The sequence below is a fragment of the Homalodisca vitripennis genome, chromosome 7 (assembly GCF_021130785.1).
Source record: "Homalodisca vitripennis isolate AUS2020 chromosome 7, UT_GWSS_2.1, whole genome shotgun sequence".
Classification (NCBI taxonomy): domain Eukaryota; kingdom Metazoa; phylum Arthropoda; class Insecta; order Hemiptera; family Cicadellidae; genus Homalodisca; species Homalodisca vitripennis.
Window position 1 is genome coordinate 64,570,465 of NC_060213.1, and position 13,679 is coordinate 64,584,143.

General features: G+C 32.9%; 1 protein-coding gene across 1 annotated transcript in view; it reads right to left on the minus strand.

Moving 5' to 3' along the window:
* Nucleotides 1-13,679, minus strand: part of LOC124366753 (disintegrin and metalloproteinase domain-containing protein 11) — a 492,839-nt gene that overhangs the window by 84,627 nt on the left and 394,533 nt on the right. The window contains exon 8 of the mRNA XM_046823354.1: nucleotides 5,631-5,803. Coding sequence (XP_046679310.1) covers nucleotides 5,631-5,803 — 173 coding nt within the window. The remainder of the gene's footprint in view (nucleotides 1-5,630; nucleotides 5,804-13,679) is intronic.

The following is a 13,679-nucleotide window of genomic DNA, read 5'->3' on the forward strand; positions in this document are numbered from 1 at the left end:
CACTCAGAAAGCAAGCAAAAATAATGCAACGTTTTCTAGCATCCATGACTTAAGTGATACCTCATGTTATATATTTGAAAAGAAATACATCTGCAACTTATTCGGTCTGGTGTCTCTATGCTAAGTGGAGAATTCTCCAGAGGAGCGTCATCCGAAACCTTAATTGAAACAGAGAATTTTCTCATGATATATCCGAGGACAGCTATTTTTAATTAAAAAGTTCCTGTCTCTACACCTGTCTCGTTGCTTCAGGATAGATTCTAAATTTCTTCTCCTAAAACAGAGACATCACTCAATCTTGTCCGATTGCTCTAGGATGGATTCCACGCAGTCTCCAAAATAGAAGTTAGCCTACTCGTACTGCAATCAAAGATGGGGTTCTTGCAGTGGCGTAGCTACCTTGGGTGGCACCCGGTCCGGAAGTTGGTGGTGTTACCCCATCGAAAGTAAAAAGCAATACATTTTATATGATAAAGGTCATGGATATAATATATATTTTTATTTTTATTATCTATCACTATAGACGCGCTTAACGCTTAACAATTCACGCCAACCAAACACAACACACTTTACGAAAGAAATTATAAATGTTTAAATTGAAACGTCAAAGATCGCGAGTATGGGACGGGGAATCCCCCACGACAGCGTCAGGCTCTTTGCGGGAATCCCCAAATTATACATAGAGCTGAGCTAGTGCTAGTGGAGGAACCCCCGAAAAAAATTTTGTGCTAGTGATATATTTTTATTTTTTTTGTACATTGTTCTTAAAGTTAAGAGACCGGGTGGGTGTCATCCCAAAAAAGGTGACACCCGGTGCGACCCGCCCCCCCGCCCCCCGCCCTCCCGCTACGCCACTGGTTCCATGGCATATACGAGAAAAGTAACATAGTGTCAGGTAACTACATTTCGGCAATGTATTCTGTATCATTGCTCCATACCATGTTTTAAAAAAATCTAAGGGAGCTGAGATAACTGAGGTAACGAACACAATATGTGGAAACTTTTCAAATACGCTCTTAATATCTAAACAAAAAGTGCTTAATACACGCGAATGTCGAGTCCTACAGAACAGATGAGTGCAGAAACAATAGAATAGTATCAGTTGAATTGGACGTTATATATCTTAACATGTGACAGAAGTAAAACGCAATAATGTAACTCTTTTCATTTCCACTCTTAAAAAAATGAAAATGGAAAACCATTTGACAAAACGTCAGCCATGAAAGAGTGAGAGGAAGAGATTTAGTGTTTGAAATATATTGCTTTTGTCGAAAAGTATGTAACAAAATTATTCCCCCGGTGAGCACCGCGCGCCATTCTCGACAACAATGAGTTATTTAGGTGATTGTCTGGCGATGATGCCATTGAATATCGGAGGTGGGTTGGCCGCACGCAACGCTGCCTGCCACTTCTCCATGCCGACCAACTCTGGCATGTAACTAACACCCCGCTGTCACAACGACACGATAAAATAGCGTTGGAGAACACTGCTACATTCACAACGCGCCGGAGATATTTACAAAATTTCCACGACATAATGAACTTTATTGTAACGTCGAACCTGTCAGAACTCTATAAAATGTTAATTTTATTCGATTTTTGGTTATCCACGAAACATTTGTTAGATACATGGTTAACGCTATTGTTACTATTGCAGTAGGTGTGGCATTTAATTTATTTCGAAAAATTTGAGGTATAATCTTATAAAGTCTAAAATCTTAAAAGCTAAGTGAGAAATTACACTTTGTTCTATAGGGTCTTTGCGCTGCTTCCGGAATGACAGGACCACGTGAAATATTCAACGATGGTTTGATAATTTCGCCTTTCATTGGGCCTACATTTGTTTCGTTCTTTCCGAATGAAATTTTTTCTTTCGTTCAACCCTTTTCTTAATTCTCTCTCCGTTTGACCAACATTCTATTCAAAATCATTTTGGCCAAAAGTCTTTTTATCTGAATTGTCAGATTTTTGTTCCTTTTGCTGTTAGATTTTATTTTATTGTAGGATTGCATTTAATTCTTTCCGTTTTGGGCCTACTTATATTTTATTTTCATAACTTTCTTAACGTTGTGTATTCCATTCTCCTGATAATCTCATAAGATTTTAGCCTTCGTTTCCTCTGTATACATTAAATGCACGTAATATGTAAAAATGCGTAAACTTTAGTATAATATTGAGGGCATATTTTGAAACTAATAGTGTATAATATGTATTAAAAGAAAAATACTATTATATTTCAATACATTAACTCCTAACTCTCTAAATATGTAAAGTTTATGAATGAAAACAGTTTAGTAAACTGTACTTATCTATCTAACTTCAAACTAATGGGTTATTTCGTTTATTTGTACTTCCCATACATTAGTTTATATTATTATAACTGGCCTAATACAGATTTGTTTCCAAATATTTCCATTGTTAATTGTACATTTCGAGATCTTTAATCCGATCTCTTCCTCAGATGAATAACTAAAATAACACTGAGACTACTAGTTTGTTGTGATTTCAAACTTCTGTGATTTTAGTTACACTTTAGGATCGTAAAATGTTAAAAAAATAATACTACCTCAACAACTGTTTATCGTCAAAAACAAATTTTAAACAAATAATAGTTACTATTGTCAACTCAACATTTTTTAAATTGAATAGCGAAAAAATAATCTAGCGGGATTTTGTAGCTTGAAAATATTAAGCTAATGTAACAAATTTTGTAAAGAATAAAAGTTAATATTACTATGATTGCTATGATTTCAATTAGCATTTTAATTGGTAGCGTAAACACTCATACTATAGTGTTTGTGGATAGTTATAAATCCAATAAACGTAAAAAGTAGTACCTCTATTGGTGTATTACTCACTTGAAAATATTGTCATTTTACTCCAAAAGTACGGTACTTAGGAAATTGGACACCTGCCGCTGTGGCGTTTGACACAGGAGTGATGAGCTTTATAGTTGATTAAAACAGTTGGTGATGGATTCAATGTTTGCGAGCCGTTTGATCATTGTTTACCAGTAAATGTTACATGTTGTCGGGTTTCCACTTTTAATAATGGTAAACACCTTATTCATTCGGGGTTGAATTGAAAGGATTTTTCAGATACAGAACAAAGGAATCTAATAAAATTTTAAGAAAGTTATTCTAAAATAATCTTGGTTAGTTTATACTGTTAAGTTTAGGTTAATGTGTTATAAAAGGACACCACCCAATTTTGCTAGTCTGAATTGAGTTTCAAGTAACCAACTTAATTTCATAACATAACCCAAAATTAGTAAAAATAAATATTAGGCACAAAATGAAATTTCTTTAAAGTTTTTTGTTTAATACTTTCTAGACGTTTCTATATATCTACTATGTGCACTGGGTAATCATATCTAACTACTAGAATCTTCTAAGGATCAGTTTTTCAAAACGGCCTTGAAAAGTGTAAACAAAACAAGAAGAATGCCTTAGAAACGAGCCAGGAGTGAGAGAGATAATGCAGGCATTGCACATAACTATTCCTTGCTGTGCAAATGTTCCAATGTCGTTATCGAACAGGATCCAACCTGATACAAGCGTTTGCAGTGGTAATACATCTGAATACTGAGCTGCAGCCTCTTACATTCCGAAACTCTTAGGCTTACATTTTATAGTGTATTTTATAGTAATGCAGAATTTTAGTAAAAGGGAAGCTGCCACAGTACGACAGAGTAATTATAATAATAAAAGAACTGGATTACAATAATTCTTTAGAACATATAATTTTCAACCATCTTCGGATATTTTCAGATCATCAACGAAATTAATTTTATCCTGTTTAGTCTGTACTTGTACATGTCTGTCAACCTTATGCCTGTCTCAGATAACAGCAGCATTAATATGTCAACAACACGACGCGGTTAATAATAAGACCCAAGTTTCTCTTAGCATTCAAAGTAAAACTGCCTATGTGTTCAGAGAAGATTGTCTTAGAACCCATCATAACACAACGAATCAGCAGGGCTTACAATTGAATCCGTGGAATGACTTCTTTTATCCGTGAATTAAAATCTTATAAAAAACTTAACACAACAAAAAATAAAACAAATTATTTTTTAAATAGGCCTTAAAAATTTGTTATCCTTTATATTCGTGGAACAAAAGCAGACCGCGACTTGATCAGTTTGAAGACAGGTTGCGTAATGCCTTGACTCTGCTTTGCGCCTAGTGGTAGTAGGAATATTGTGATGATATGCAATTGATTAACAATAAGAAAAACATAGGTCCAAAATTAAAGACTTGAGGCATTCCAAACCTAGCAACTGAACTTTCAGAATACATATTCAACCATACTTTAAATACATATTCTAAAATATAGCACCTCATTCATCAAATAAGGCAGAAAAAGTTAAAAACTAAAAAATGCTTAAAAATCATGTAGAAGTGAGCTTTCAAAGAATATGTTACTCACCTGAAATTGTTATTTAAATATACGATTAGTAACTGTTGTAAACTATGAAAAGTCTGTAGCCATTTAATTTACTCAATTTAATCCAACCATGCCAATGAGGTGATTTTAAGGTAATAAACTCACCAATAAGGATCCACTCAGTCTCCACAGAAATGTTTTTAAACCTCAAATATAAATCAGTTTGAAATAGAGTGTTTAAAATGACAGAAGAACCAATATATGTCTTTGATAATGAACACTGGAGTACCATCGGTACCACAAGCTGATAAAGTTTTAAGGTTCTTTATAACAAATTGAAGTTTTCCAATTTGATATATGATGAATGTCAATGTTTCACAAATTAGCATTTTCAGACATGTTCAAAATCTCACTTAAATTATTCGTAGTTTAAAAATTGATATCTGGAAACAAAGTACTTTCAGAACTTTCAGAACATGACGTTTAAAATTGCTTCGTTAAGAGATAAATGCTCAGTTGTGATAAGAACGCTTAATATATAAACTCAAGTGATTCCCTTAAGATATTTTAATTTTTGTCTAGGAAGAATCGTACAACTAACGAAAGTGATGTATCGAGAAATAAATCAAGGCACCACTACAAGGGTGGAAGCCTCATAATCACAATTCCTAAGAATTAAGTCTAAACACTGTGAATTCCTTTTAGCTGAGCAACCTTGAAATGGAATCCATTACAGTCCTGGAGTAAAATAGACTTAATAGACAAGAAGTGTGAACATCCTAGTCATAGCTTGCGGTGTTCTAATATCTGATAATCAGGAAATTAGACAACATGGATAGAAATTTGAATTTACTAGTTAAAGGATATTCTCAAGACGGATGTTAAGGTGAACAAACCTAATTCATTGTAAAATCAAAGAAAAACATCATAACCTTCAATGAACGTCCTACCGTACTCACTAACAGTTCTGTAGATTATGGATTTATATGTGGTGAATAGAGCAACGATACCGGAGCTAATACCAGTCAAAAATGAGAAGGTCTTAATATATTTGGTTCGAAGATCACAGGTATTATTATATAAAATGATAAATTGTACAATATCCCTATATTAGGTATACCACTTAATTACTTATTAATGCTTGGTAAGTATCATACTTGATAAGTATTAGAACTAGTAATCAGAAACATATTGCACTTTAAAATGTTCTAATCCTTAACTTAAACCAGATGAAAACTTACGTTAGTAGTTGCGTAGTATCCTTCTCAACCCTGTAAAGTTTTCTTGACGTGTAGTCATTGAAATTGTGCAATGCTCTGTTGATACTTTGACTCTTATCAATTGGTGCCTGGTTCGATCCTTGCCACGTCTCGATATATACAACGGATACTCGAGTGTTGAGCGTGCGGAAATACTGTAACATAAAACACAGCCTTATGAATGGAGGATTCAAATATACATGTAAAACCAGTTGTCTGATTATTAAACAAGCACTTGCCAACAAAGAACTCTGATCCCAATGAGTGCTAAACAGCAAAATTAATGTAAATATATGACTGCGAGTGCAATCTAAAAACAGTTCCATAGCTTATATGAATAATTGATGATCTAATCTCTAAGAATCACGGTTTCCTTATATGTTTTAGAAACTTAGCAAAGTCCTTAAAAATCCTTCCCTCGCACGTTTAATGACGTTTAATGATCTTAAAAATATAATGTTCTGCCATAATTTTAGTTTTATAAATAAAGAAAGGCTAATTAATTAATACAGCGGTATATTTAGCAGAACATGTAATATTGGAATTGGAAGAGCATCAACACATAGTGAGAGTATTTTTGGATCTCTCGAAAGCATTTGATTGTGTTTGCATACTATTAAAAAAAACTAATTATAACTATAGAACTGTTAGAAAATAATACTAGATTCATTTCTGACCAATAGAACTGAAAGAGTTGAGGTCTCTGGGAAATTAACAGATAGAAGTAAAAGTGAAAATTCGAAGTTAACAATTAATGTCCTAATAATATTTTTTTAAAACCATTTCGAAATTGGTTATTAAATTCATAGTATATTTTAAGTCATAGTTTGAAAATACTTTATTTTGGAACTTATTATGGAACTTAAGCATTAACAAACTTAAATTTTGAACAGAAAACCGGGTCTCCCCTCACATTTTTGGTTATCGCAATTAACAAAAACACAGAATATTATTTATTTACTGGAATACATGATTGAATACTACCCAAAAAATAAAGCATTATTATTATTTCAGAGGTAATATAGGTGTATATTTTAATGTGGTAGATGGTTTAAATGAGATGTTTAGCGTGTGACAGGGGTCGACGGGACCCGACTCCGTCTGGGATCTTCTTTCGATAAACAAACTGCAGTGTTTGTATGTTAAATATAATTATATATATATATATATATATATATATATATATATATATTAGTTTTGAATGTAAGTATCATTTAGAAGAGAATAATAATAATTATAATACACGATGTATAATAAAATTCATAGATTTCAACAACATATTTAAAATGTATTCGAATATATTCCAAGTCAATTTAGGGTCAGATCTTTGAAGTATCAGGTAAATGTTATAGGTAAAACATAAAGTATTAGAAAACTACAATTTTGTTACAACAAAATTTAGAGAATCTTTGATTGAAATCGTATAGTATAGCGTTGAGTAATATAATAATAATATAAGTGATTAGAAAAATTTAATATCGATTTTATTAGGATAGGAGAACGCTGGAACACGTGTCGCGTAACAGGCTTCATTGAAGTTACACGGGAAATTTAAAGTGAGATCATGTAGCTCATTTAATTCTTGAGAAGTCCTGTGGAGAAACAGTCTAACACACAATCGTACATAAGAGAAATTGTGTCATCCTCCTGGCCACAATTACGCTCTGCCAGATCCTGTGGATGGAGGTGTGCTGTCATAGACCTCACCATTTTTATCTATGCAGAAATTAAGTTGCAAAATTTAAAGACAACTAACTGATGAAATCTTTCTTGATATATCTTGTGGACAGTTACGCTGCATGTGTTAACATTACATATGTTAAAATGTCACATGACTTTCCTCAGTTTGAGAAGGAAACAGGATTTTTCCGGACATTTGACATCGTTCAGTGAAACAAAAAATCAGTAACACTACGTTTCTGACTTGTTTATTTTAACCTAGTTTGTGATTATATGTTAGGTTAGTTATTTACTTGAAGAATAGATCAAATTGCAGATCTCGAAACGTAGTGTTACTGATGTTTTGTTTCACTGAACGATGAAGAATGTCCGGAAAATATCCTGTTTCCTTCAAAATCCTTCCATTGTCAAAAATAACTTCAAACAAAGAATTTACTCAGTTTGTTTACAATCTGAGTTTATTTATTGTGCAATTTTCTCATTACCACCAAGGTTACCCATAGGACCAATGTAAAAATTGCTTACGCTCAGCCAAATCCCATGGAGTCCAATTCATAGTAGTTAAAAATGTAGAAATGAAGGTTTATGCAAAATTTCAAGTCTATAGGTCTGATCGTTTTTGAGATATCATGTGGACAGACAGACATAAATTATTAAATCCTTCTAACTCCCCTAGTGATAAACATCGCTAACGCTCAGCTGATAATACTGTTCATTAAACGCAATCTAATTTTTGTTTAATGCAGCATTCATCAGTATCTCATAATAAAAACGACGACTGTGTCAGTAAATTGTAATTTAGAGCTATGAACCAACTTATACTATGATAAAACATAAATTAATGTTTACAATCAAATTTTTTCTAAACATTGCAATACACGAGAGTAATCTCCTGCCTCTGGTGAGCTGGCTGGTGACCTATATACTGAGTAATGCTGTTTTCAAGCGTGCACAACAGACAGTTCATTGTTTACTCGTGTTCCACAGTTTAAAATAAATTCTCACTGGATTGTTATTTATGTAATACAATACTTCTAAGCTCATGCGCTTCGTGTAATGGACGTTTCCACTGAAATCAAGTTAATGATTAGTTGGATAAAATTATTGACCTTACAGATTTTGATTTGAATTTAATTATGAGACATAGGTTGAATTTGATAGACATTTTTGTGCCAAAACCGTGTTGAATTAATTAAAAATTGCGTAATTGAATGTATTAATTTAGAAATATAAAACGTACTAATCCAAGGGCCAAGAGCTAATTTTTATTGTTAATTAACGTAGCCTGTTTTTTTTTAAATCGATAAAGGAATTTCCCTGAGGAAGAAATATATTGTCAACTAAGTAAATTTTTCAAGAGGTCAAAATAGAAGGGCATGGTTAAAACATACTAAAAGTGAATTTTTTCTCATATATTTTAAATGAGCTTAACGCACTTATAACTAACACAGAAATAAATGTTAAATTAATGTCACCTAACCACATATAAAAGCTATGTAGCTGACAGTGGGCAAAGACTTTCAACTTCTTTAGCTTGTCGTCTGGTGGCCTGACTGTGTTGTATGTGGGTATTATTTATGTCTGGTTTGTCCATCAAGTTAAGAAAAATATGATTTGCGGTAAAAGTGATAGTTTAATATTTATTAACCCTTTGGATTTTATTCGAGCTCCAAAATTAGTGCACATTTCTCTTTTAGAAGTCCCTCCAAAAATTAAAAAAAATCCGGTAGTGTGCTTATACAATGCAATATTAGCCCTCATTTTTCAGATTGTAGATGAAGGAATTTGAGTGAAGGAAGAATTACTTCCAATCTATATTATTAAATACATTCTTTTACTCGACATTTTTAACATTTATAATTACAGTTAAAAAAAATTTAGAAGCTATTTAGAGAAAAGAGATCACTAAGTAGAAATTTAATTGCCTTGATTGATAGCCAATTACCTAATATTGGTTCATCCACTATATGACTGATTTCAAGCTTAAAAATTTGCCATAGTAAAACTAGTAAATTAATGAATTTGTTTACATTCATGAGGAATTGGTGATTCACAACCACACAGCATGCACCGGTCGTTAGAAATGGAGAAAAGAGAGATTTCATGGAATGTAACATAGATGTATATGTTTATATATAATGTACCCTAAACATTTGTCTTATCAGTTAAATATTATTAAATTAAATTTTACAAATTTTCTTTCGATATACTATAGGGAAATACTGGATCCTAATGAATTAGTATAGCATAAGATCAAAATTAGATAATAAAGAAACTTTTAATTTTACACAAAGGAAAATATTATGTTCATGGTAACTGGCTGAGCTTAAACGAAACCTATCACTCATGGGGTTGGAAGAATGGTATTCCTGTTTCTTTATCCGCACATATCTTGAAAACGAACTGATAGGTAGACTTGAAATTGGACATGATGCTTAACTTCTATGTGAGGAACACTGAGTTAGATTATGGCGCATGTCACTCCAGGAATTTGACTGATCGTTAGCGAATATTTTAACATTATTCTTATGCGTGTAGTATAGAATTTATCAGAATAAATAGGTTTGTAGAAATGAATAAGAAATTCAAACACGGGACATATTAACACGTATAACCTAAATATCGCAACACATTATCATAATTTGTAGTGACTTGGTGTTGTAAACTTGTTTATTTAAACGCTGGTATGAAACTAAATTTAATGAAAAAACATCTGTACTATCATGTTGCAAAATATACTGATATAGACGTCACATTTTACATGAAAATTTATTTTTACAAGAATGATTTTTTAGGATGCGTAATATTTGTGTCAACTTTTTAAAAGATTGTCTGTCGTCGCAGAAAATCTCGAGTGTGCAGTGAACTGTAGATCAGCAATTTTGCATGAAATCTCAGCGAAGCCTATTTCAGCACGAGGCGTACTTTATATGTGTATTTAGTTGAATTTATTAAAGACGTAACTGCAATACACTTATAACTGAGTATTGCCCACCATGATGGAAGAGAAACACTTCGATTGGAACGACGGTATAATCTCTATTATAGGTACAGATTGAGCACCCATCTCTCAATCTCTGTCTCTCTCTCTCTCTCTCTCTATACCTTCGTCACCCCCCCCCCCCGCCTTAAAGGTTCATCTTCTCATTGTTAGTATCGACAGGAGCGGTCAGACGTCATTCAGTCAGCCACTTATATTTATAGCGGTTGCAAAAAAGCGCCAACTTCCACATTTCCTCTGCAACGATATCGTTGAGTTTCCTATCCGGGTTAGTTTCAACTGTTGCGATTATCGACGCCTTATTCAGGAAGAATTTAAACAAAGGTTTCATTTACATTCTGAATGTATTGTACCGTAAATTAGTTAATTAAATTTCATATAATGTAAATTTCGCAACCTAGTCAGCCAGTATAATTTAATATTATTTTTATCCAATGTTCCGGAACTAAATTATCGGCGGAGTAACTACCTAATTGGCACGCGGATGAATATTTTCTTCTAACCCTTTGTAGCAGCCCAACTACGTGACCGATCAGACCTCGCGCGCTTTGTCCGTAAGTAAAATTTATCTTTTCGTATTATTAAATTAGCCCTTTGATGCCAAACATATAAAAATGAATGTAACGTAAAGTAAAGTTGTAAATAGTAAAGTTACTTACCCTTGAAGATCTTTTATTTGCTTGATTGAGATAGATAAAAGTTGTGGCGTCGTCCTTAATGGCGAACACATTGTTATAATAAGTAATTTGTATCATTAAATGGCTAATACCGTCGCGAATTTGTTTTAGGCGAGTTCACGTAGTTCACGTAGCTCACGTACCTGATGTATCTCATGTGTTGTTTGAGGAGATGGCTACCAGTTTCCCAACTTCTACTCCTCTTCTAGAAATAACCGTTCTTAGACTGCAGCTTCAATGTCTCGTGCCATGACGCCGACACCCGGGTTGTGAGTCTACATATTGCGAAGGGAAGTGAAATCTTATTGTTTTATAAAGTAGAACATCGTAGGCATAACTCCAGAGAACATTGGATATTTTAGGCCCACTTAGAAGATATTCGTTTTTAGTTCTTGTGTTCTAATTGGCAGCAACGTGGCATTACATGCTTTTCCTTTACCATCTAAAAGTGGTGCTTGTAAGTTTTCGTAATTAAACTGAACTTATAAGTAAACTTTGCATTTCTAGTATTTATTACTACGACCTCAGAAGTCACCACCCCACATGTGTTATCGTCCAACGGTACAGTACAATATAATCGCATGAAACTTTCTGACTAATTTATTATTTGTTTTGTTACAAAACAAAGTGATTATATACGCTGGTAGAATATTTAAATATCCCCGTGGGTGTACCAATATAAACACTAATACAGTTGTATTAAGAGATGAATGGCATAAAGAACAACGTCAAATAATTTAATCCCAGGTCAAATTATGATTGATGGTGTCCACTCATCCATAAATTAGCATGATTTCCTCATTGTCGTCCCGTAATAATTATTTACTGATATCTGAGTACAATGCTATAAAAAGTAAACAAAAACACAAATTAAGTGAGATTTTTAACAACCATGTATTACTACTAATTTGTTACATTTTTAATTAACAATATTTTACGATTATATTTGCGTTAGGTCTCAATATTCTAAATGTTACTCAATTTTCATTTAGCGTAGTTTAGATATGTGATAAATCATTATGAGGGATGCGTTTTTTATTTCGTGTTTTAAATACGAAATATAAAACAGAGAGTAGCAAATGGAGAATAAATTAATGAGGTTAACAATAAAGATGAGGCGAGGTTTTAAATTATTCATAATACTTGTAATTTTGAAGGCCATTCACATCATAAAAGCTTAAACGGTTGCAGGAAGAAAAAAATGGAATTTTTTGATGACTCTTAATTTAATTATTTGTCAGTCATTGGTCAAACTGGGATTTGCACCCAGGCCCACTTTGAGATAATCCGAGACGCTGAATTCCAACATCAAAGCCAGTAAACAAGAGATGTGACAATTAGTGCCTTAAATAACATAATTGGAGGGCGGTATACTTCATCGTCTAGGCTCCTTTGAGATGAACCTCTCTACTCTGCAAATTGATTGATAGTTACAGTCCAAATATTGGAAATCTACTCATATTGTACTTCTTGAGTTTTACAATGATGAAACTATGGTTTATTGATGAACTAGTTTTCAAACAGTAAAGCTTCATTTAAATTTGGTCCATATCCTTCTCCCTCTCTCACCCTCTCCCCCCTTCATCTCTCCCACCTTCTCCCGTCTCTCTATCCCACCCTTCCCCCCTCTCTCTCACTCTCTCTCACTCTCTCTCTCTCTCTCTCTATATATATATATATATATATATAAAATGTTATATTATATATAATGTTATATTTATATATATAATGTTATATTATATATATATATATATATATATATATATATATATATTCATTAAATTTGTATAAATGGCAATAGCCGAATTTAATTTATTTCAATAAACATTGAATCGCAAAAATTACTTGCTCCGCCGGGACTTTACGATTCAATGTTTATTGAAATTAAATAAGGCTATTGCCATTTATACAAATTTAATGTAAATACAAGTCATTTGGCAGGGATTTGGTCTTTCGATCATATGTTAGTTTGGTTATTTAAACGCATATTTGACAGATACGGCCAAATACAAAATAATTTAATCGTAAAAAGTGAGGGCTTTGTGGTGTAATGGTAGCACATTCACCCGGCAAGTGAGAGATCCGAGTTCGAGTCCCGGCGGAGCAAGTACTTTTTGCGATTCAATGTTTATTGAAATTATATATATATATATATATATATATATATATAGATATATATATATATATGTATATATATGTATATATACAGAATGGTAAAAAAGTCCCGGAACGGTTTAAATTATTTTTTTTACCAATATAGATAAAGTAATGAGACTTGGTATAGCTCAATTATAGCCATAAATGTATAGTTTTTTTAAGGTATTAAAACTTTTTTATCCCTTATGGGGGACGGCCCACGAGGAGTCAGACAACATTCTTAAATAGCAGCATAGGTCGAGTTTTATATCAAATTAAAGGTCTTAGTTAGTAGAACACATTGCCGCAAACCGGACCTCAAAAGGTTCACTCTAACTGGAATGGCGGCGTTTTAAAGTTATTCGTCATTTTATCTGTGATGCGATGAATTAGTTCTTCAGTGTTGGCAAACATTCATTGCAACAATGGGATTTCCGGGATAGTGTATTGGTCTTGAAAACTCATTAGTGTTTACATCCTTTCTATTCAGTGAAAGTTGTTTTTGACATTCCTGTTGAAAGTCCCAACTGCAGGGTC